The sequence below is a fragment of the Mya arenaria genome, chromosome 13 (genome assembly GCF_026914265.1).
Source record: "Mya arenaria isolate MELC-2E11 chromosome 13, ASM2691426v1".
Lineage (NCBI taxonomy): Eukaryota > Metazoa > Mollusca > Bivalvia > Myida > Myidae > Mya > Mya arenaria.
In genome coordinates this window covers 62,801,618-62,827,226 of record NC_069134.1, presented here as the reverse complement: position 1 = coordinate 62,827,226, position 25,609 = coordinate 62,801,618, and the positions used below count along the sequence as shown (strand labels likewise).

Below are 25,609 nucleotides of genomic sequence, written 5' to 3'. Positions count from 1 at the left end.
AGTAAAATCCCATCCGAGATGCCCTATGATTGTGTAAAGTTTGAGTAAAATCCCATCCGAGATGCCCTATGATTGTGTAAAGTTTGAGTAAAATCCCATCCGAGATGCCCTATGATTGTGTATAGTTTGAGTAAAATCCCATCCGAGATGCCCTATGATTGTGTGTAGTTTGAGTAAAATCCCATCCGAGATGCCCTATGATTGTGTAGTTTGAGTAAAATCCCATCCGAGATGCCCTATGATTGTGTAGTTTGAGTAAAATCCCATCCGAGATGCCCTATGATTGTGTAAAGTTTGAGTAAAATCCCATCCGAGATGCCCTATGATTGTGTAGTTTGAGTAAAATCCCATCCGAGATGCCCTATGATTGTGTAAAGTTTGAGTAAAATCCCATCCGAGATGCCCTATAATTGTGTAGTTTGAGTAAAATCCCATCCGAGATGCCCTATAATTGTGAAGTTTGAGTAAAATCCCATCCGAGATACCCTATGATTGTGTAAAGTTTGAGTAAAATCCCATCCGAGATGCCCTATGATTGTGTAGTTTGAGTAAAATCCCATCCGAGATGCCCTATGATTGTGTAAAGTTTGAGTAAAATCCCATCCGAGATGCCCTATAATTGTGTAGTTTGAGTAAAATCCCATCCGAGATGCCCTATGATTGTGTAAAGTTTGAGTAAAATCCCATCCGAGATGCCCTATGATTGTGTAAAGTTTGAGTAAAATCCCATCCGAGATGCCCTATGATTGTGTAGTTTGAGTAAAATCCCATCCGAGATGCCCTATGATTGTGTAAAGTTTGAGTAAAATCCCATCCGAGATGCCCTATGATTGTGTAAAGTTTGAGTAAAATCCCATCCGAGATGCCCTATGATTGTGTAGTTTGAGTAAAATCCCATCCGAGATGCCCTATGATTGTGTAAAGTTTGAGTAAAATCCCATCCGAGATGCCCTATGATTGTGTAGTTTGAGTAAAATCCCATCCGAGATGCCCTATGATTGTGTAAAGTTTGAGTAAAATCCCATCCGAGATGCCCTATGATTGTGTAAAGTTTGAGTAAAATCCCATCCGAGATGCCCTATGATTGTGTAGTTTGAGTAAAATCCCATCCGAGATACCCTATGATTGTGTAAAGTTTGAGTAAAATCCCATCCGAGATGCCCTATGATTGTGTAAAGTTTGAGTAAAATCCCATCCGAGATGCCCTATGATTGTGTAAAGTTTGAGTAAAATCCCATCCGAGATGCCCTATGATTGTGTAGTTTGAGTAAAATCCCATCCGAGATGCCCTATGATTGTGTAAAGTTTGAGTAAAATCCCATCCGAGATGCCCTATGATTGTGTAGTTTGAGTAAAATCCCATCCGAGATGCCCTATGATTGTGTAAAGTTTGAGTAAAATCCCATCCGAGATGCCCTATGATTGTGTAAAGTTTGAGTAAAATCCCATCCGAGATGCCCTATGATTGTGTAGTTTGAGTAAAATCCCATCCGAGATGCCCTATGATTGTGTAGTTTGAGTAAAATCCCATCCGAGATGCCCTATGATTGTGTAGTTTGAGTAAAATCCCATCCGAGATGCCCTATGATTGTGTAGTTTGAGTAAAATCCCATCCGAGATACCCTATGATTGTGTAAAGTTTGAGTAAAATCCCATCCGAGATGCCCTATGATTGTGTAAAGTTTGAGTAAAATCCCATCCGAGATGCCCTATGATTGTGTAGTTTGAGTAAAATCCCATCCGAGATACCCTATGATTGTGTAAAGTTTGAGTAAAATCCCATCCGAGATGCCCTATGATTGTGTAAAGTTTGAGTAAAATCCCATCCGAGATGCCCTATGATTGTGTAAAGTTTGAGTAAAATCCCATCCGAGATGCCCTATGATTGTGTAAAGTTTGAGTAAAATCCCATCCGAGATGCCCTATGATTGTGTAAAGTTTGAGTAAAATCCCATCCGAGATGCCCTATGATTGTGTAGTTTGAGTAAAATCCCATCCGAGATACCCTATGATTGTGTAAAGTTTGAGTAAAATCCCATCCGAGATGCCCTATGATTGTGTAAAGTTTGAGTAAAATCCCATCCGAGATGCCCTATGATTGTGTAAAGTTTGAGTAAAATCCCATCCGAGATACCCTATGATTGTGTAAAGTTTGAGTAAAATCCCATCCGAGATGCCCTATGATTGTGTAAAGTTTGAGTAAAATCCCATCCGAGATGCCCTATGATTGTGTAGTTTGAGTAAAATCCCATCCGAGATGCCCTATAATTGTGTAAAGTTTGAGTAAAATCCCATCCGAGATGCCCTATGATTGTGTAAAGTTTGAGTAAAATCCCATCCGAGATGCCCTATGATTGTGTAAAGTTTGAGTAAAATCCCATCCGAGATGCCCTATGATTGTGTAGTTTGAGTAAAATCCCATCCGAGATGCCCTATGATTGTGTAGTTTGAGTAAAATCCCATCCGAGATGCCCTATGATTGTGTAGTTTGAGTAAAATCCCATCCGAGATACCCTATGATTGTGTAAAGTTTGAGTAAAATCCCATCCGAGATGCCCTATGATTGTGTAAAGTTTGAGTAAAATCCCATCCGAGATGCCCTATGATTGTGTAGTTTGAGTAAAATCCCATCCGAGATACCCTATGATTGTGTAAAGTTTGAGTAAAATCCCATCCGAGATGCCCTATGATTGTGTAAAGTTTGAGTAAAATCCCATCCGAGATGCCCTATGATTGTGTAAAGTTTGAGTAAAATCCCATCCGAGATGCCCTATAATTGTGTAGTTTGAGTAAAATCCCATCTGAGATGCCCTATGATTGTGTAAAGTTTGAGTAAAATCCCATCCGAGATGCCCTATGATTGTGTAAAGTTTGAGTAAAATCCCATCCGAGATGCCCTATGATTGTGTAAAGTTTGAGTAAAATCCCATCCGAGATGCCCTATGATTGTGTAAAGTTTGAGTAAAATCCCATCCGAGATGCCCTATGATTGTGTAGTTTGAGTAAAATCCCATCCGAGATACCCTATGATTGTGTAAAGTTTGAGTAAAATCCCATCCGAGATGCCCTATGATTGTGTAAAGTTTGAGTAAAATCCCATCCGAGATGCCCTATGATTGTGTAAAGTTTGAGTAAAATCCCATCCGAGATGCCCTATGATTGTGTAGTTTGAGTAAAATCCCATCCGAGATGCCCTATGATTGTGTAGTTTGAGTAAAATCCCATCCGAGATGCCCTATGATTGTGTAGTTTGAGTAAAATCCCATCCGAGATGCCCTATGATTGTGTAGTTTGAGTAAAATCCCATCCGAGATACCCTATGATTGTGTAAAGTTTGAGTAAAATCCCATCCGAGATGCCCTATGATTGTGTAAAGTTTGAGTAAAATCCCATCCGAGATGCCCTATGATTGTGTAAAGTTTGAGTAAAATCCCATCCGAGATGCCCTATAATTGTGTAGTTTGAGTAAAATCCCATCTGAGATGCCCTATGATTGTGTAAAGTTTGAGTAAAATCCCATCCGAGATGCCCTATGATTGTGTAAAGTTTGAGTAAAATCCCATCCGAGATGCCCTATGATTGTGTAAAGTTTGAGTAAAATCCCATCCGAGATGCCCTATGATTGTGTAAAGTTTGAGTAAAATCCCATCCGAGATGCCCTATGATTGTGTATAGTTTGAGTAAAATCCCATCCGAGATGCCCTATGATTGTGTGTAGTTTGAGTAAAATCCCATCCGAGATGCCCTATGATTGTGTAGTTTGAGTAAAATCCCATCCGAGATGCCCTATGATTGTGTAGTTTGAGTAAAATCCCATCCGAGATGCCCTATGATTGTGTAAAGTTTGAGTAAAATCCCATCCGAGATGCCCTATGATTGTGTAGTTTGAGTAAAATCCCATCCGAGATGCCCTATGATTGTGTAAAGTTTGAGTAAAATCCCATCCGAGATGCCCTATAATTGTGTAGTTTGAGTAAAATCCCATCCGAGATGCCCTATAATTGTGAAGTTTGAGTAAAATCCCATCCGAGATACCCTATGATTGTGTAAAGTTTGAGTAAAATCCCATCCGAGATGCCCTATGATTGTGTAAAGTTTGAGTAAAATCCCATCCGAGATGCCCTATGATTGTGTAGTTTGAGTAAAATCCCATCCGAGATGCCCTATGATTGTGTAAAGTTTGAGTAAAATCCCATCCGAGATGCCCTATAATTGTGTAGTTTGAGTAAAATCCCATCCGAGATGCCCTATGATTGTGTAAAGTTTGAGTAAAATCCCATCCGAGATACCCTATGATTGTGTAAAGTTTGAGTAAAATCCCATCCGAGATACCCTATAATTGTGTAGTTTGAGTAAAATCCCATCCGAGATGCCCTATGATTGTGTAAAGTTTGAGTAAAATCCCATCCGAGATGCCCTATGATTGTGTAAAGTTTGAGTAAAATCCCATCCGAGATGCCCTATGATTGTGTAGTTTGAGTAAAATCCCATCCGAGATGCCCTATGATTGTGTAAAGTTTGAGTAAAATCCCATCCGAGATGCCCTATGATTGTGTAAAGTTTGAGTAAAATCCCATCCGAGATGCCCTATGATTGTGTAGTTTGAGTAAAATCCCATCCGAGATGCCCTATGATTGTGTAAAGTTTGAGTAAAATCCCATCCGAGATGCCCTATGATTGTGTAGTTTGAGTAAAATCCCATCCGAGATGCCCTATGATTGTGTAAAGTTTGAGTAAAATCCCATCCGAGATGCCCTATGATTGTGTAAAGTTTGAGTAAAATCCCATCCGAGATGCCCTATGATTGTGTAGTTTGAGTAAAATCCCATCCGAGATGCCCTATGATTGTGTAGTTTGAGTAAAATCCCATCCGAGATGCCCTATGATTGTGTAGTTTGAGTAAAATCCCATCCGAGATGCCCTATGATTGTGTAGTTTGAGTAAAATCCCATCCGAGATACCCTATGATTGTGTAAAGTTTGAGTAAAATCCCATCCGAGATGCCCTATGATTGTGTAAAGTTTGAGTAAAATCCCATCCGAGATGCCCTATGATTGTGTAAAGTTTGAGTAAAATCCCATCCGAGATGCCCTATGATTGTGTAAAGTTTGAGTAAAATCCCATCCGAGATGCCCTATGATTGTGTAAAGTTTGAGTAAAATCCCATCCGAGATGCCCTATGATTGTGTAGTTTGAGTAAAATCCCATCCGAGATGCCCTATGATTGTGTAAAGTTTGAGTAAAATCCCATCCGAGATGCCCTATGATTGTGTAAAGTTTGAGTAAAATCCCATCCGAGATGCCCTATAATTGTGTAGTTTGAGTAAAATCCCATCCGAGATGCCCTATGATTGTGTAAAGTTTGAGTAAAATCCCATCCGAGATACCCTATGATTGTGTAAAGTTTGAGTAAAATCCCATCCGAGATACCCTATAATTGTGTAGTTTGAGTAAAATCCCATCCGAGATGCCCTATGATTGTGTAAAGTTTGAGTAAAATCCCATCCGAGATGCCCTATGATTGTGTAAAGTTTGAGTAAAATCCCATCCGAGATGCCCTATGATTGTGTAGTTTGAGTAAAATCCCATCCGAGATGCCCTATGATTGTGTAAAGTTTGAGTAAAATCCCATCCGAGATGCCCTATGATTGTGTAAAGTTTGAGTAAAATCCCATCCGAGATGCCCTATGATTGTGTAGTTTGAGTAAAATCCCATCCGAGATGCCCTATGATTGTGTAAAGTTTGAGTAAAATCCCATCCGAGATGCCCTATGATTGTGTAGTTTGAGTAAAATCCCATCCGAGATGCCCTATGATTGTGTAAAGTTTGAGTAAAATCCCATCCGAGATGCCCTATGATTGTGTAAAGTTTGAGTAAAATCCCATCCGAGATGCCCTATGATTGTGTAGTTTGAGTAAAATCCCATCCGAGATGCCCTATGATTGTGTAGTTTGAGTAAAATCCCATCCGAGATGCCCTATGATTGTGTAGTTTGAGTAAAATCCCATCCGAGATGCCCTATGATTGTGTAGTTTGAGTAAAATCCCATCCGAGATACCCTATGATTGTGTAAAGTTTGAGTAAAATCCCATCCGAGATGCCCTATGATTGTGTAAAGTTTGAGTAAAATCCCATCCGAGATGCCCTATGATTGTGTAAAGTTTGAGTAAAATCCCATCCGAGATGCCCTATGATTGTGTAGTTTGAGTAAAATCCCATCCGAGATGCCCTATGATTGTGTAAAGTTTCAGTAAAATCCCATCCGAGATGCCCTATGATTGTGTAGTTTGAGTAAAATCCCATCCGAGATGCCCTATGATTGTGTAAAGTTTGAGTAAAATCCCATCCGAGATGCCCTATGATTGTGTAAAGTTTGAGTAAAATCCCATCCGAGATGCCCTATGATTGTGTAGTTTGAGTAAAATCCCATCCGAGATGCCCTATGATTGTGTAGTTTGAGTAAAATCCCATCCGAGATGCCCTATGATTGTGTAGTTTGAGTAAAATCCCATCCGAGATGCCCTATGATTGTGTAGTTTGAGTAAAATCCCATCCGAGATACCCTATGATTGTGTAAAGTTTGAGTAAAATCCCATCCGAGATGCCCTATGATTGTGTAAAGTTTGAGTAAAATCCCATCCGAGATGCCCTATGATTGTGTAAAGTTTGAGTAAAATCCCATCCGAGATGCCCTATAATTGTGTAGTTTGAGTAAAATCCCATCTGAGATGCCCTATGATTGTGTAAAGTTTGAGTAAAATCCCATCCGAGATGCCCTATGATTGTGTAAAGTTTGAGTAAAATCCCATCCGAGATGCCCTATGATTGTGTAAAGTTTGAGTAAAATCCCATCCGAGATGCCCTATGATTGTGTAAAGTTTGAGTAAAATCCCATCCGAGATGCCCTATGATTGTAAAGTTTGAGTAAAATCCCATCCGAGATGCCCTATGATTGTGTAAAGTTTGAGTAAAATCCCATCCGAGATGCCCTATGATTGTGTAAAGTTTGAGTAAAATCCCATCCGAGATGCCCTATGATTGTGTAAAGTTTGAGTAAAATCCCATCCGAGATGCCCTATGATTGTGTAAAGTTTGAGTAAAATCCCATCCGAGATGCCCTATGATTGTGTAAAGTTTGAGTAAAATCCCATCCGAGATGCCCTATGATTGTGTAGTTTGAGTAAAATCCCATCCGAGATGCCCTATGATTGTGTAAAGTTTGAGTAAAATCCCATCCGAGATGCCCTATGATTGTGTAGTTTGAGTAAAATCCCATCCGAGATGCCCTATGATTGTGTAAAGTTTGAGTAAAATCCCATCCGAGATGCCCTATGATTGTGTAAAGTTTGAGTAAAATCCCATCCGAGATGCCCTATGATTGTGTAGTTTGAGTAAAATCCCATCCGAGATGCCCTATGATTGTGTAGTTTGAGTAAAATCCCATCCGAGATGCCCTATGATTGTGTAGTTTGAGTAAAATCCCATCCGAGATGCCCTATGATTGTGTAGTTTGAGTAAAATCCCATCCGAGATGCCCTATGATTGTGTAAAGTTTGAGTAAAATCCCATCCGAGATGCCCTATGATTGTGTAAAGTTTGAGTAAAATCCCATCCGAGATGCCCTATGATTGTGTAAAGTTTGAGTAAAATCCCATCCGAGATGCCCTATAATTGTGTAGTTTGAGTAAAATCCCATCTGAGATGCCCTATGATTGTGTAAAGTTTGAGTAAAATCCCATCCGAGATGCCCTATGATTGTGTAAAGTTTGAGTAAAATCCCATCCGAGATGCCCTATGATTGTGTAAAGTTTGAGTAAAATCCCATCCGAGATGCCCTATGATTGTGTATAGTTTGAGTAAAATCCCATCCGAGATGCCCTATGATTGTGTAAAGTTTGAGTAAAATCCCATCCGAGATGCCCTATGATTGTGTATAGTTTGAGTAAAATCCCATCCGAGATGCCCTATGATTGTGTGTAGTTTGAGTAAAATCCCATCCGAGATGCCCTATGATTGTGTAGTTTGAGTAAAATCCCATCCGAGATGCCCTATGATTGTGTAGTTTGAGTAAAATCCCATCCGAGATACCCTATGATTGTGTAAAGTTTGAGTAAAATCCCATCCGAGATGCCCTATGATTGTGTAGTTTGAGTAAAATCCCATCCGAGATGCCCTATGATTGTGTAGTTTGAGTAAAATCCCATCCGAGATGCCCTATGATTGTGTAAAGTTTGAGTAAAATCCCATCCGAGATGCCCTATAATTGTGTAGTTTGAGTAAAATCCCATCCGAGATGCCCTATAATTGTGAAGTTTGAGTAAAATCCCATCCGAGATACCCTATGATTGTGTAAAGTTTGAGTAAAATCCCATCCGAGATGCCCTATGATTGTGTAAAGTTTGAGTAAAATCCCATCCGAGATGCCCTATGATTGTGTAGTTTGAGTAAAATCCCATCCGAGATGCCCTATGATTGTGTAAAGTTTGAGTAAAATCCCATCCGAGATGCCCTATAATTGTGTAGTTTGAGTAAAATCCCATCCGAGATGCCCTATAATTGTGTAAAGTTTGAGTAAAATCCCATCCGAGATACCCTATGATTGTGTAAAGTTTGAGTAAAATCCCATCCGAGATGCCCTATGATTGTGTAAAGTTTGAGTAAAATCCCATCCGAGATGCCCTATAATTGTGTAGTTTGAGTAAAATCCCATCCGAGATGCCCTATGATTGTGTAAAGTTTGAGTAAAATCCCATCCGAGATGCCCTATGATTGTGTAAAGTTTGAGTAAAATCCCATCCGAGATGCCCTATGATTGTGTAGTTTGAGTAAAATCCCATCCGAGATGCCCTATGATTGTGTAGTTTGAGTAAAATCCCATCCGAGATGCCCTATGATTGTGTAGTTTGAGTAAAATCCCATCCGAGATGCCCTATGATTGTGTAGTTTGAGTAAAATCCCATCCGAGATACCCTATGATTGTGTAAAGTTTGAGTAAAATCCCATCCGAGATGCCCTATGATTGTGTATAGTTTGAGTAAAATCCCATCCGAGATGCCCTATGATTGTGTGTAGTTTGAGTAAAATCCCATCCGAGATGCCCTATGATTGTGTAGTTTGAGTAAAATCCCATCCGAGATGCCCTATGATTGTGTAGTTTGAGTAAAATCCCATCCGAGATGCCCTATGATTGTGTAAAGTTTGAGTAAAATCCCATCCGAGATGCCCTATGATTGTGTAGTTTGAGTAAAATCCCATCCGAGATGCCCTATGATTGTGTAGTTTGAGTAAAATCCCATCCGAGATGCCCTATGATTGTGTAAAGTTTGAGTAAAATCCCATCCGAGATGCCCTATGATTGTGTAGTTTGAGTAAAATCCCATCCGAGATGCCCTATAATTGTGAAGTTTGAGTAAAATCCCATCCGAGATACCCTATGATTGTGTAAAGTTTGAGTAAAATCCCATCCGAGATGCCCTATGATTGTGTAAAGTTTGAGTAAAATCCCATCCGAGATGCCCTATGATTGTGTAGTTTGAGTAAAATCCCATCCGAGATGCCCTATGATTGTGTAAAGTTTGAGTAAAATCCCATCCGAGATGCCCTATAATTGTGTAGTTTGAGTAAAATCCCATCCGAGATGCCCTATAATTGTGTAAAGTTTGAGTAAAATCCCATCCGAGATACCCTATGATTGTGTAAAGTTTGAGTAAAATCCCATCCGAGATGCCCTATGATTGTGTAAAGTTTGAGTAAAATCCCATCCGAGATACCCTATAATTGTGTAGTTTGAGTAAAATCCCATCCGAGATGCCCTATGATTGTGTAAAGTTTGAGTAAAATCCCATCCGAGATGCCCTATGATTGTGTAAAGTTTGAGTAAAATCCCATCCGAGATGCCCTATAATTGTGTAGTTTGAGTAAAATCCCATCTGAGATGCCCTATGATTGTGTAAAGTTTGAGTAAAATCCCATCCGAGATGCCCTATGATTGTGTAAAGTTTGAGTAAAATCCCATCCGAGATGCCCTATGATTGTGTAGTTTGAGTAAAATCCCATCCGAGATGCCCTATTATTGTGTAGTTTGAGTAAAATCCCATCCGAGATGCCCTATTATTGTGTAGTTTGAGTAAAATCCCATCCGAGATGCCCTATGATTGTGTAAAGTTTGAGTAAAATCCCATCCGAGATGCCCTATAATTGTGTAGTTTGAATAAAATCCCATCTGAGATGCCCTATGATTGTGTAGTTTGAGTAAAATCCCATCCGAGATGCCCTATGATTGTGTAAAGTTTGAGTAAAATCCCATCCGAGATGCCCTATAATTGTGTAGTTTGAATAAAATCCCATCTGAGATGCCCTATGATTGTGTAGTTTGAGTAAAATCCCATCCGAGATGCCCTATGATTGTGTAAAGTTTGAGTAAAATCCCATCCGAGATGCCCTATTATTGTGTAGTTTGAGTAAAATCCCATCCGAGATGCCCTATGATTGTGTAGTTTGAGTAAAATCCCATCCGAGATGCCCTATTATTGTGTAGTTTGAGTAAAATCCCATCCGAGATGCCCTATGATTGTGTAAAGTTTGAGTAAAATCCCATCCGAGATGCCCTATAATTGTGTAGTTTGAATAAAATCCCATCTGAGATGCCCTATGATTGTGTAGTTTGAGTAAAATCCCATCCGAGATGCCCTATGATTGTGTAAAGTTTGAGTAAAATCCCATCCGAGATGCCCTATGATTGTGTAAAGTTTGAGTAAAATCCCATCCGAGATGCCCTATAATTGTGTAGTTTGAGTAAAATCCCATCCGAGATGCCCTATGATTGTGTAGTTTGAGTAAAATCCCATCCGAGATGCCCTATGATTGTGTAAACTTTGAGTAAAATCCCATCCGAGATGCCCTATAATTGTGTAGTTTGAGTAAAATCCCATCTGAGATGCCCTATAATTGTGTAAAGTTTGAGTAAAATCCCATCCGAGATGCCCTATGATTGTGTAAAGTTTGAGTAAAATCCCATCCGAGATGCCCTATAATTGTGTAGTTTGAGTAAAATCCCATCCGAGATGCCCTATGATTGTGTAGTTTGAGTAAAATCCCATCCGAGATGCCCTATGATTGTGTAGTTTGAGTAAAATCCCATCCGAGATGCCCTATGATTGTGTAAAGTTTGAGTAAAATCCCATCCGAGATGCCCTATGATTGTGTAAAGTTTGAGTAAAATCCCATCCGAGATGCCCTATAATTGTGTAAAGTTTGAGTAAAATCCCATCCGAGATGCCCTATGATTGTGTAGTTTGAGTAAAATCCCATCTGAGATGCCCTATGATTGTGTAAAGTTTGAGTAAAATCCCATCCGAGATGCCCTATGATTGTGTAGTTTGAGTAAAATCCCATCCGAGATGCCCTATAATTGTGTAGTTTGAGTAAAATCCCATCCGAGATGCCCTATGATTGTGTAGTTTGAGTAAAATCCCATCCGAGATGCCCTATAATTGTGTAGTTTGAGTAAAATCCCATCCGAGATGCCCTATGATTGTGTAAAGTTTGAGTAAAATCCCATCCGAGATGCCCTATGATTGTGTAAAGTTTGAGTAAAATCCCATCCGAGATACCCTATGATTGTGTAAAGTTTGAGTAAAATCCCATCCGAGATGCCCTATGATTGTGTAAAGTTTGAGTAAAATCCCATCCGAGATACCCTATAATTGTGTAGTTTGAGTAAAATCCCTTGGAAATATTGATAACTTACATTTTTAAAGAGTAAAGTATGAACAACAAGAGCTGTCACAGTATGTGACAAATGCCCCCGAATGTGACATTGACCTGAGAACAAGGTCAGTACATGAAAAGTTGATCTTGCCTTTACGTGTCAAATACATATGGCAAGTTATTTTAAATTGCCTCTGAACATAAAAAAAAATACCACCCATACTTGACAACCTACACTGTTATGTCCTTATATTCAGAATTCCCTTGTGAATAAACACTTAGTGTATCTTTCACCTAAGAGGTAGGGACATGGGTCTTGCACACGACACGTTGTCTTCGTATGTGGAACACATGTAGCAAGTGATTTTAAAATCTGTCCATACAAGGGAAAGTAACAGCCCTGACACGACAACCTATACTCTATGTCCTTATATGCAGCACTCCATTGTGAATAAACACTAAGTGTGACCTTGACCATTGAGGTAGGGACACGGGTCTTGCACGTGACACGTCGTCTTGGTATGTGGAACACATGTGTCAAGTTTTTTTTAAAATCTGTCCATACAAGGGAAAGTTACAGCCCGGACACGACAACCTATACTCTATGTCCTTATATGCAGCACTCCATTGTGAATAAACACTATGTGTGACCTTGACCTTTGAGGCAGGGACACGGGTCTTGCACACGACACGTCGTCTTGGTATGTGGAACACATGTGGCAAGTTATTTTAAAATCTGTCCATAAAAGAGAAAGTTACAGCCCGGACACGACAACCTATACTCTATGTCCTTATATGCAGCACTCCATTGTGAATAAACACTAAGTGTGACCTTGACCTTTGAGGTAGGGACACGGGTCTTGCAGGCGACACGTCGTCTTGGTATGTGGAACACATGTGGCAAGTTATTTTAAAATCTGTCCATAAAAGAGAAAGTTACAGCCCGGACACGACAACCTATACTCTATGTCCTTATATGCAGCACTCCATTGTGAATAAACACTAAGTGTGACCTTGACCTTTGAGGTAGGGACACGAGTCTTATACGCCACACGTCGTCTTGGTATGTGGAACACATGTGGCAAGTTATTCTAAAATCTGATAAAATATGATAAATTTTAACCCTTCTGCTTTAACAACTCATAATTATTTGCATAATTTGAATTTTGGTTAATGTTTTTATTTTCAATTCTAAGGCTGAAAACTTTCCCACTCAATGTTGCTTACTAAACATTAAATCAATCTGGCATACCAAAGTCAACTGTATTCCTTGGTGTCAAATATGTGTTGCAAAATTCACATAGATCAACTACATGTATATCCTTTAAGTAATTGTATTGTAAGTTGAATAGGGGACGTAACTCCATTAAACATACACTACCAAAAACGCGTTGCCTTCGCAGGAGATATTGCGTCATCGCTGTAATAAGGTGGTGCGCGTATCACCGTGTTCATCTGCTGCTTCCAAGTATGATTTCCAAAAACATGCACGCGACACATTGCGGTAATGAGGCTTATTTAAACAGATTCAGCCACATTCAATATAGCTCTTATCCTTTTCAACCAGTCTATTGGTCAATTAATTTTTGAGTCCAATAAAAACATTCCTATTCTACCCTTAAAATTAAGTTAAACCTGGGGTGGTTATTAAATACTACCCAGGTCATTTTTACCATAATATCATTACTTGATGGCCTATTAAGGACCTTCCACAGTGCAAAAGTCGGTGGGAAAGGCCAAAAAATAAATGTTCAACAGTTCATGTTCCATTTAGTTTTGAAGAACAATTTTCAATTTTCTTCACAAGTAAAAGATACACTCTTTTTGACATGTTTTGAGGTATTAAGGAGTTGACCAAATTTTACAAAAGAAGTTTTTAACAGATTTTGGATAAAAAAACATTTATATTTTTGTGGAAGTCTGTCGACAATATCAGTAGGTTTTTGTGTCAAAATGCCCAAGACTCCTCAAACAAGAATGTCTTGGGGTAGCTTGATGATATTTTTTCAAACAAGAAAGATATTCAATAACATAATGAAAAATAGTGGATAAGATTCATTCCTGGTAACAAAAATGTGAATATCTTCATTGAAATAGCTGCAATCACCACAGAGCCTCAAGACATTGTTGGTATGGTAGTGTTGACTATTTTGGCACAATTTTACTATTCCTTTTGTATGAAAAAAATTCTAAGAAAAAAAAGCAAATACTTTTTTTAGTGAAAATCTGATAAAATAATATTTAGTAAAATTTGCTCAACTCCTAATTACACCTACACAAAAACATATGTTGCAATGGATGTATGTATTATCCTTGCTAAATATTAAACCTAAAATGTAAATAATTAAGATGCCCAAGAGGGCCTATGCTCTACTGGCATGGCTCTTGTGGTCATTTTCAATCCAGAGCATGTACGTAGGAGTAATAGGCAACAAATATATAGTTCACTTTTTGTGTTTGGGTTAGCTAAAAAACGCTGCATGTTCAACATCTGAGGACAGAAAGTGTTGTAAGCAGATTAGTTGCATGTTCTATTTTAATATGTGCCAAGTAAAGTTAACCTGAGAGTAAAAAATATTTGCTTTCAAATCTGTACTCATGGTCAAAATTTCATTTCTATAGCTTTTAAAAATAAACTAGAACTCCGTGAGTCGGATGTGTCGCCTGACGAATTATTTACTGTCGACATTATAGCTGTTAGATTGGCATTTTATTCATTTATAGACAATGATGTTGCCATTTAACTTTCAAGTGTAGGTGGCATTTGATAGTTTACGAGATATGCCACGGACAAAACCTAAGCAAGAAAATTAACAAAGGGCAATAACTCTAAATATATGGCAGCAAGAGTAACGGTTCTTGTGCACTGCACTTGCCCTCAATGAGATCTATCTAGCTATGAAGTTTCAAGTTGATACCTCTTATATTCTTCAAGATATGCCCCAGACAAAACTTTAAGCATGAAAATTAACAAAGGGCAATAACTTTAAAACTAAGAAAGCAAGAGTTACTGTTATTGTGCACTGTACTTGCCCTCCATGAGATCTATCTACATATGAAGTTTTAAGTTGATAACTCTTATATTCTACAAGATATGCCCCGGACAAAACTTTAAGCACGAAAAATAACAAAGGGCAATAACTCTAAAAATATGGAAGCAAGAGTAACAGTTCTTGTGCACTGCACTTGCCCTCAATTAGATCTATCTACATATGAAATTTCAAGTTGATACCACTAATAGTTTAGGAGATATACCCCGGACAAGCGAAAATGGGACGCGGACGCCGCCGACGCCAACAAAAGTAACCCCTATATGTCGTCGTTTCAGGCGACCCAAAAAGTTGATCAAAAGCTCAAAGTCAAGGACATCCAAGGACAACATTGATGCTCGTTTGCAAAACTGTACACATGGTCAAAATTTCATTGCTGTAGCTTTAAAAAATAAAAAGTAAGTCAAAAAAGGTGGGGATAGCTCTCAAGGGGCATAATTTTAAATGTTTTGCTAGACGGTCATCATATGATGATCCACAACAAATAACAAAGGTATGGGTCTTGTGGTTTGAAAGAAGAAGATATTGAAAATATTCCTTAAATAAGCCTCTAGGAAACTTGTGACCTCCGGTGCAGTGCCAGTTTTGACCCAATGGGCATAATTTGAACAACCATGGTAGTGGACCACTAAATAAAGCCTTGTTCAAAATAGCAAGGATCTGCATAGCTGTTTCAGACAAAAAGGTTTTTACATTTCCCAATTTAAGTATACCAAACCTGCGAACCCTGGGCGTGGCCAGTTATGACCCCAGGGGCATAATTTGAACAAACATTTACAAGCAATTGTGACATTACATGTAAACTTGGCTAAAAATAGACTTCGCTCATGTAGACTTGGCTAAAAATAGCATTTTTTATACTTTCAAGACCCATAATCTAGGCATGCATGGGCGGATCAAAAGCAACCAAGCTTTTATGGATATCTAAATACTGTACAAGTTTCATCGAGATACAATCAAAACTGAAGACTGTATCGTGTTCACAAGCAATTGTTTACACAATAGCAAGTTTTTATACTATCAAGGCCCATTATCTAGGCATGCTAGGCGGATCTGGCTGGTTTTTTTTAGAGGAACCGAGCTCTAATGGAAATCTAGATACTGTACAAGTTTCAATGAGATACAATCAAAACTGAAGACTGTATCATGTTCACAAGCAATTGCTTACAGACGCACTGATTTTTTATACTTTCAAGGCCCATAATCTAGGCATGCAAGGGCGGATCTGGTTTTCGAAAGGAACCAAGCTCTAATGGATATCTTACTACTGTACAAGTTTCATCGAGATACAATCAAAACTGAAGACTGTATCGTGTTAACAAGAAATTGTTTACAGACGCACGGACGCACATACTGCGTACACATTACACATTGTTAAAGATCCTACTTGCTACCCTGTTAACAGTAGCCCTACATTATTAGATGTTATTTTAACCACAAGCAAGAACCTAATCGGCAACATTGTTAATTTTGATTGTGGACTTAGTGTCATAATTTTATTGGTGTACAGTTCAAACAGGAAATAGATAAGATGAAGAATAGGTTCTGCACTTATAGAAGTTTTAAACATTTTAATATTGAAAATTTTAAACAGGATTAATCCAAAAATCTTTTAACTGTAGATATGTGCCAGACAGATGTAAACAAAATGTATAATGAATTTAGCAAAACTTTTACTGAAACTGCAAACAAACATGCCCCATTAAAAAAGAAAAAGATTCTCCAAAGACCAGCCCCATTCATGAATAAAGCTTTAAAAAATGCCATTTATAAAAAATAATGCCATTCAATAAATTCAACATAAACAAATCAACCAAAAACTGGGAAAATTTCAGGAAACAAAGAAATTTAGTAACTAGCTTGAATAGAAAATCTTTAAATAAATATTTAATTGACAGATGTGTGGGGGGTTGCCAATCAGCTGACTTTTGGCCTACTGTCAAACCTTTTCTTACGAATAAGGGGAACATCAAGCACAAAGATACCATCTTACTTGAAAACACAAAACTAGTAACAGACCAACAAGAAGTATGCAATGTTTTCAATGATTTCTTTGTCAACGTAGCCAAAAATATTGGAAATAGTTCTCTTGATGTAAATGAAAACCATCCAAGTATTGTATCAATTAAGCAAAACAACCTAACACAAACCGAACTTCATTTTAAACCTGTAGATTCTAGCTTTATTGATAAACAAATTGACAAATTATGTATCAAAAAAGCAACAGACCCAGACAAATTTCAAGCCATAGCTATAGGTCCTAAATCTAAAAAGTGCAATTTAACCATCAAACTTGAGAATAGTATCATCCCATGTAAAGAAGAAGTAAAATTATTAGGTGTTACTATAGATTTTAGATTAAATTTCAATACCCATGTTTCAAACACCTGTAAGAAAGCATCAAGGCAATTAAATGTGCTAAAACGCATTGGGAAAAATCTCTGCAAATTAGGTAAACTTAACATATACTACTCTTTTCTTATGTCAAACTTCAATTTCTGTCCCTTAACCTGGCATTTCTGTGGAGAAGTAAATACTAATAAGATTGAAAAGATTCAAGAGAGAGCATTACGGTTTATCTACAATGACCATACATCAAAATATTCTTCGCAACAGGCGCTGATGGTATCTCATCTAAACTGGTAAAATTAGCTAAACCTGTCATCGCCAATCACATTACTTCTATCGTAAACAAGTCATTTTCAACATCAACTTTTCCTGATAGTTTAAAAATGGCACAAGTTACTCCTTTACATAAAAAGAACAGTAATCTCGAGAATGGCAACTACCGTCCAGTCAGTATTCTTCCAGTAATGTCAAAAATATTTGAACGCGCCATGAACACTCAATTAGTTGAATTCTTTGAACAACATTTTAATATATTCTTGTCTGCTTTTAGACCAAAATTCGGATGCCAAACAACACTTTTAAAAATAATTGAAGACTGGAAACAGGCACTAGATGAAAACAAATATGTAGCGTCAGTACTGATGGACCTCTCCAAAGCGTTTGACTGCCTTCCTCATGATTTGCTTATCCTTAAATTAAAATACTATGGCGTTAGTGAAAATGCACTTCACTTAATCAAATGCTATTTGAGCAATAGGAACCAATGCGTTAAACTAGGTAAATTTACAAGTGACTTTAAACATATTTATAAGGGAGTGCACCAAGGCTCTATCCTGGGGCCTGTCTTGTTTACTATTTTCATAAATGATAGTTTCCACTTTGTCAACAAAAGTAAATTATATAACTATGCTGACGATAACACTCTGTCACATTCTGATCACAATATAGATGACGTTAAAAACACACTAGAACAGGACAGTATCTCTTTGATAAACTGGTTTTCAGATAACAAAATGCAAGTAAACCCAGACAAATTTCAAGCCATAGCTATAGGTCCTAAATCTAAAAAGTGCAATTTAACCATCAAACTTGAGAATAGTATCATCCCATGTAAAGAAGAAGTAAAATTATTTGGTGTTACTATAGATTTTAGATTAAATTTCAATACCCATGTTTCAAACACCTGTAAGAAAGCATCAAGGCAATTAAATGTGCTAAAACGCATTGGAAAAAATCTCTGCAAATTAGGTAAACTTAACATATACTACTCTTTTATTATGTCAAACTTCAATTTCTGTCCCTTAACCTGGCATTTCTGTGGAGAAGTAAATACTAATAAGATTGAAAAGATTCAAGAGAGAGCATTACGGTTTATCTACAATGACCATACATCAAAATATTCTTCTTTATTAATTAAGTCACATCTACCATCATTAAAAATTAGAAGACTAAGAACTATTGCCTTAGAAACCTTTAAGATCATAAACAAACAAACACCAGTTTATCTTCACGATTTAGTTAAAATAAAAAATAACTCTTATTCTTTTAGGTATAGTAACACTGCAGAGGTACCCCAGGTAAGGACCACAAAGTATGGCCTCAGCTCTTTCCGTTCAACAGCGCCCAAACTCTGGAATTCACTCCCTCAGCACTTTCGTGACGAAACAAACCTGAGTCAGTTTCGGAGTTTGGTCAACGCATGGAACGGACAGAGTTGCAGGTGTTCTTGTTGCGCTTTTCATAGTTAAACCTTCCCCTCTTTTGTTTCTACCCTGACTGTTTTTGTCATTATGCCACGCTTTGATTTTTGCCAAGCTTTGCTTTTTGCCATGCTTTTTAGTTTAGTTATGCGTAGTGCTAACTAAGCCTGTATTACATCAATCATATCTATTTCTAATCAGTGCCTTTGTCATAGATATCCTTTGCTTTAAATTATATTTATGTGCTTGCATGTTCACTGCATAAATGTTTGCTGCAACTTCTGAGAGGCTGGTGCTAATCAGGTCATCTTGAATCTGATTCAAGCTGATATGTGTTTTAGTATCCTTTTAAGACACGCACACTTGTGCTATTTTTTCCTCTCAGTTTTTTTATAAATTTTCATCTTAAGATCTTTTTAGACTACGGTCAAGATTAGCGCCAGCATCCCAGTTTTTAAATGTGTATACTGTATGTGATATTTGTATTTTTGTCTTAATCATGTGCTAATTTACTTTTAGTTAGGTACAATTTCTTACATATTTTAATATTTTATATGTACATATGTATTAGTATGTGATATCTATATTTTGTCTTAATAATGTGCTAATTCTTAATTAGATTCAATCTCTTTAATACTTAAATATTTTATATAGATATATGCTTGTAATAATATATATATATGTAGTCGGTCAATAGCTATTCATAGCTAATGTTTTCTCTGTTATGTCATACCGACTGAAAATAAAATTTGATTTGATTTGATTTGATTTGCTATGGTTGTTGCCCTCCAAATGACTTTTGCACAGTGGAAGGCCCTGAAATATTTCAGAAGAAAATCAATATATCTAACAATAAGGTGACTGGAGCAAATACTGCCCAGGGCTAAGCAGTTAACAATCACACAATTGGAAATCCATTATTCACACATAATATACAATAGATATTTCCAATATCTATAATCTGTCTTTATAAACATACTGGTCATCAAGCTGTTCATGTTCAAACTTGAAATGAAAGGAAAAAAGAAATATTTCTATAATAGGATTATAAGCAACAGTGGTTTTGATATTCCAGTCATTTCCAGCAAGCGATTTCATGCAAGCAGTTAAGGAAAAACTTTTAACACAATGGACACAATTAAGCAAAAATGGTTGGGAAAGTGGGTCCATGATGAAAATGAAGATATGGAAGAATTCTTGAAAGCTATTCGTAAGATTGTTTTGTTAGTTATATTTTTAATTGTCATATATTGCAACTTTTACTAATTTAAATAATTAAACCAGTATATTTTAATGCGAATATGTAAATATTGACTGATACAGCTTCGTTGTTTGTTTTATTGAAGGGTATATTATATATTTTGTTTGGAAACTTAATTGTTTTACGAAAAATCAAAGAAATAAGCTATTAAGAATCTTAAACTTTTTTGCAAATATTTTTGAATTATTTCAGTTTATATCTGCAAAACCTGTTTTTTGTGTAAAGATGCATTCTAACTCCCATTAAATAAGCAATGCCACAATTAATACAATTGTTTTGATTTACCTCAAAGGATGAATAAATAACGGAAACAATGTGGGTTTTTTTAAGGAGACCATGTTTAATTTGAAATAAAGGTGCAGAATACACAATATTTCTATCTCATCAGTTGAAAGTTGATTACCGTAAATCTTTTAGGACCCACTAGTCATTTAATATTTGTGCGTTTTCGGCTATTAAATACATTGTTACAATCTTGTTTACAATAATTGATATTTTCCATAAATGCATTATTTAGTCAGTAGTTGATGTTTGTAATACATGTATATGTGTTATTTTTAAATACGAGTATCACTTTATTAATGGTTATTGATCCTGCAAGGACATCTGAAATTAGATATACATGTATATATATATATAGCAATGTGCACAACTACTCCAGGACCGATATAGCGCCATTGATTAACCAATCACCCCTGTGAATATTTAACATCCTATAAAAGGTACCCTGGTGCACAAGAAAAAATCATATTTGGTTCAAATTTACTTTTGATAAAGCTAGACGATAGAGAATTCATTTGCTAAAAGAGATGATATAATACGCTTTGTTATCCTAAACAAATGTAGCAAGATTCACTTTAAAATCATTCACTGTCATATTTAAGGAATGCTTGGTGATTGATGTCATTCGAGGGGTATGAACACAGTTCAGGGCTGGTTAATGTGTGTGGAGTTCTGAAAGACACCAGCATACTTCAACCAGCCCAACTGCATTCATATCCCCAATAATGACATCAATCACGCAATTCATTACTTATATTTACACCATTATTTCTTTCCACAACTGTAAAAAAAATATTTAAGAAAACACTTATTCTTTTACACCCATTCTGTTTATTGAACGACCCAAACCGTAACCACAAATAGTTTATCATATGACATCATAAGAATGTGGGAAAAATTTAATGACTAACATTTATGAAATCAATACATTTATCAATTCATAAATTAACACTTCCTGCTAACACAAAAAATAACAAGATAAAATTTATATCAATACACGATTATTCGCGATCCAAACATATCTGAAGATGTTGCTTACATCGGGAAATATTCCCAATTGCTGAAAGGCCGTTCATTAAGGGAATGGAAGTTGAGGTATAAATATTAATATGTAAATATGTTTTCCGACCGTACTGACATGGCTTAACCTTGTTTACTTGTAACATATAAGGATTTCATGTGTTTGCTTAGGGAAATTGCTAACAGATCACAAAATATTTTTTTTTAAATTGGACTAGGCGAATTTGACAAATTTTGCAATTAATGCAAAGGACGTAACTCCCAAGAAAATAGTATGATCTGGCATGTTTTCAAACAACAAGATAATGTGGCCATAAATATTGTTACAAAGTTTCATGAAGATTGTATAAAAATTGTTTCAACTTAAATTGACTGGGTTTGTCTACCATGTAAATCCCAGTTAATTTTAAAATATGGAAATAGAAATTATGTATTTTCCGATTTTGGGAACATCTGGTGTCTAGTTTAAACAATTTTGAATTGAATTTGGACTTGAAAATATACTGAAAAAGATACAAGTGTCAAAGGCGATGTGATACATCAGTAAGTGAGATTCATAAACGATATCAATTTTAAGCAGAATTTCAACTATTTCCTTTTTTTTCCTGCAATTGTATCATCAGGTGTCATGTCCCTTTAAAAGCTGACAAAACTGTGTGACATTGTGAATGCTGACACCCTGTTACATGATCCCTAAGTCTGCCATGCAACACAGGCACACTAATTTATACATTTTTTAATTTGAATAAATATTAAACAATTACTCAGTCAACCTACAGCTAAAAAAGCACTTTTTGAATTGCTTAAATCTTTTTATTTCAGATGCTACTTATGAAGCTAAACAAATGATGGTGAACAGTAACCCGATCATTGAAATCAGTCTCACCGGGGATAACATCCACTTTCGACATGTACCAAATCCATCGAAAACAAACTTCGATGTTGACTATACATTCCACCTAGATAACAAAAAGGGAGATGGTTTGAGAGTCCAAAGATTGGATTTTAGTGTAAGTATTTGCACTTATTATAGTATAGACTGACAAAATATTGAAATCAGCTATGCCCCTGGAAATCATTTTCCAATCATGAAAATCTCGGCCTAACATATTTTCTTTTACAAAAAGGCCTCAGTGTGATATGGAGGCAAATGAGGTAAAGGTGCTGATCAGGGCTTCTAAAAACCTACACTTTGCCGGTCCGAAAATAGTTTTGCTTTTTCATTTTCGGTCGAAAAGGCTAAGTCGGTAAAACGAATAGAAATTGTAATACACATGGAGTGTTCATCATACCTCATCCTTATCAGGGGAGATCCTTAAGGGCAAAAAACATCTGTGTTGATTGACTTTGTTGTTTTTATTACATCACAGAGATGTCTGATTCACTGTCTTTTCTCATGTAAACAGTTGTCACACTTTTGCTATGAAGTCCATAATAATTATATCATAAATTCAATTGTCATTGTTAATCCGCGAGGCCATTATCGATTGAAGCCCTGGTGCTGTTATTTTATTGTTTTAAATCATGACAATGATCTAAAATGTATTTTTCACTTAATTTGAAAATCTGTTCAATCTAGCTGGAGTTTTCCTGGAACTCGGACAAGCTTATTGTAAAAGTAACAAATCCCAGTCATTGTATCATCGAACCACATCAGATAGAATATAGCATCAACGAAGATGGCGATTTACTTCAGGTAAAGTATGAACTTCGTCATTTTAAATGCTAAGTCACATTAAAGCTTCGTCATTTTAAATGCTAAGTCACATTAAAGCAGATCCTTTACAACACCAGTCCTGGTAATAAAAATTATAACATGGAAATAAGATCTAAAACTGAAATTCCATGAATGGTATGTGTCGCCTGTCAGGAGTCTCTATACTTTTCTAGTTCAGGTCACCTTGACCTTTGACCCCACAATAAATATGTGTCATCTCCTGACCTTGACCAAAATACATACCAAGTTTGAAATTTCTACACCAAGTCATTCAAAATTAATTGATTGTAAAAGCCATCATTTTTGTTGTAAAGATCACTATGACCTTAACCTTTGACCCTACAAACACAAGGGGTCATCTCCTGACCATGACCAATGTGTTTACCAAGTTTGAAGTGTCTACGCCAGGTTGTTCAACATTAATTAATCATAAAGCCCATGATTTTAAATCAATATGGGTCATCTACTGACCTTGACCAATGTGCATACCAAGTGTGGAAAATCTACACCAAGTAGTCAAAAAAATATCGTTTGAAAACAAAAGTGTGATGCTGACGATACTGATGTTAGCAATGCTTAGCAGGCGACACAAAAGCCATCTTGAGCTGCAATTTTAGTTCAGGGCAAATGGCAACTCCATAGCTCGCTATAATGTACCAAGTTTCAGATCAATTGGCCAACATCTGACTAATCAAGCTTGTTGGCTAACATGATGCAAATGAGTTTTCGAGAGGGGTTGTCCCTGAAGGCTGCAACAAATGCTTTTTCTAATCTTTTCAACTTAAGATTGGCATAAAACATTTACGGAATATTAAAATGTTGTTGTTTTTTTAACAAATTTAAACCATTTAAACCAATAATTTAAACCATTGAAACAAATAATAAAGTTGAAAAAAATAGAAAAAGTTGAAATTGTTAACTGTGTCATCTATAAACAATTCAAGATTTTCTTATTTTATGTAGGTAAAGATGTCTGTGAATGTCTTTCATTGATATTTCGATTTTAGGTTCAAATTCAAAATGATAGAAAGTAAATTGTTTTTTAATCAAATAGCCAAGATCATAACTTTTGATAATTTATGTATTTGTTTCTAATTTCAGGTCTGGAGAAAGAACAATGTAAGTTGTACTTTCAAGTACGAAAAACAATGAGGCGTAAGCTGGTTAAAAGCTGACATTCCTGACAAAGTAGATAGACAAAAAGCCACAAACAATTTTTGCAAAGGCGGACAAAATATCCGTCAACACGCTATTGAACTTTTATTGTTGTTTTGGAAGGTTATTTATCATACATTGCATATTTTTTTCAGTTGTAGACTTTCTTTTTTCTTAAATAGGCATTATGACCAACAACATTATACATCTATATAACCATTACAAAATTAAAGAAATTAACTCCAGAGGAGCAACAACAACCACTAGAAAATGTTTGTTTAATTGTAATATGGTAACGTTTTAACCCAGTAAAAACAGCTGATATAGATTATCAGTGAAACTTATATGAGTAGATAATTAAGTATGGCATCATGGCCAAAAACATGAATCAACTTATTCATGTACGTCAATAAACAAAATACAGTGCAGAAATAATTATTTCTGATTGGCCTTCTTGAAGCAATACATAAGCATGGTTAAAGATTTCATATATATAAAAGCTTATATTTTGGGAATTAAATGTAAAGCTGTTAGTGGAAAGTTCACCACAGTGATTTCTAAATCCCAGATTTACTTTTTACGGCCATAACCTCATTTTGCACCTTATAAGTTAAAGTGCTTTTATTTTCTTATTAATCATTCTGCTGAAATGTGCTGTGCATATTTCAATGTATATATTATTTTCTTCATTGTAAAAATGAAATGCATACTAGAATACTCATTTTCACTTTTTTTCTACCAATTTCTACTTTTTATATTGTTCATGTTGACCTACATTCATCTTGAAATAAACTGTTCTGGAACCAATATCATGCAGAGTTGTTTTGAAATAACTCATAATGATATCGTGCAAAGTTTCACTGAAATAAGACATTACAATGTCATTCAATGTTTTATTGCAGCTTAGAAAAAAATGATCACCAACATTTTTAAAGAGCAAATTATGAACACAATGATGATAAGTCACTGCAAGATGGAGTTGATGTTAACTCGTGTCTGATGTACCGTAATATGAGATCGTTGGGCATTCTAGAACATGCATGTTTTTGAACATTTATTATAATATACGATGATTTTTTGCCGTAATTGAATGTTTGTACAAAAAAAATACTAGAATAGAAAAAATGATATGAAAAAATAATTTTATGTAATTTCGTGAAGCTGCACTATCACAGATGTACAGTTTTACAACTTTTTTATTTTTTGTCTTGGAAAGAGCATTTTTTTGTGTTACTATCTGCAAAACAACGATAAAAGATTGCTGACAAAAGATCAGATTGCAGATTTTCCTATTTCTGTTCGAAAATTAATGTAATATGTCTTAAATGGTTACTACAGTTTTAAAGAAAACTGCATAAAGCATTA

At 36.2% G+C, this 25,609-nt stretch overlaps 2 protein-coding genes across 4 annotated transcripts in view; one reads left to right on the top strand and one right to left on the bottom strand.

The window, feature by feature from the left end:
• Positions 1-25,609, bottom strand: part of LOC128213766 (threonylcarbamoyladenosine tRNA methylthiotransferase-like) — a 102,492-nt gene that overhangs the window by 52,867 nt on the left and 24,016 nt on the right. The window lies entirely within an intron of this gene.
• On the top strand, positions 19,800-25,051 carry LOC128213767 (uncharacterized). Its single transcript, XM_052919816.1, has 4 exons — positions 19,800-20,019; positions 22,195-22,382; positions 22,952-23,068; positions 24,191-25,051. The coding sequence occupies exons 1-4, from the start codon at positions 19,938-19,940 to the stop codon at positions 24,239-24,241; spliced, it is 438 nt and encodes a 145-aa protein (XP_052775776.1). The 5' UTR covers positions 19,800-19,937; the 3' UTR covers positions 24,242-25,051.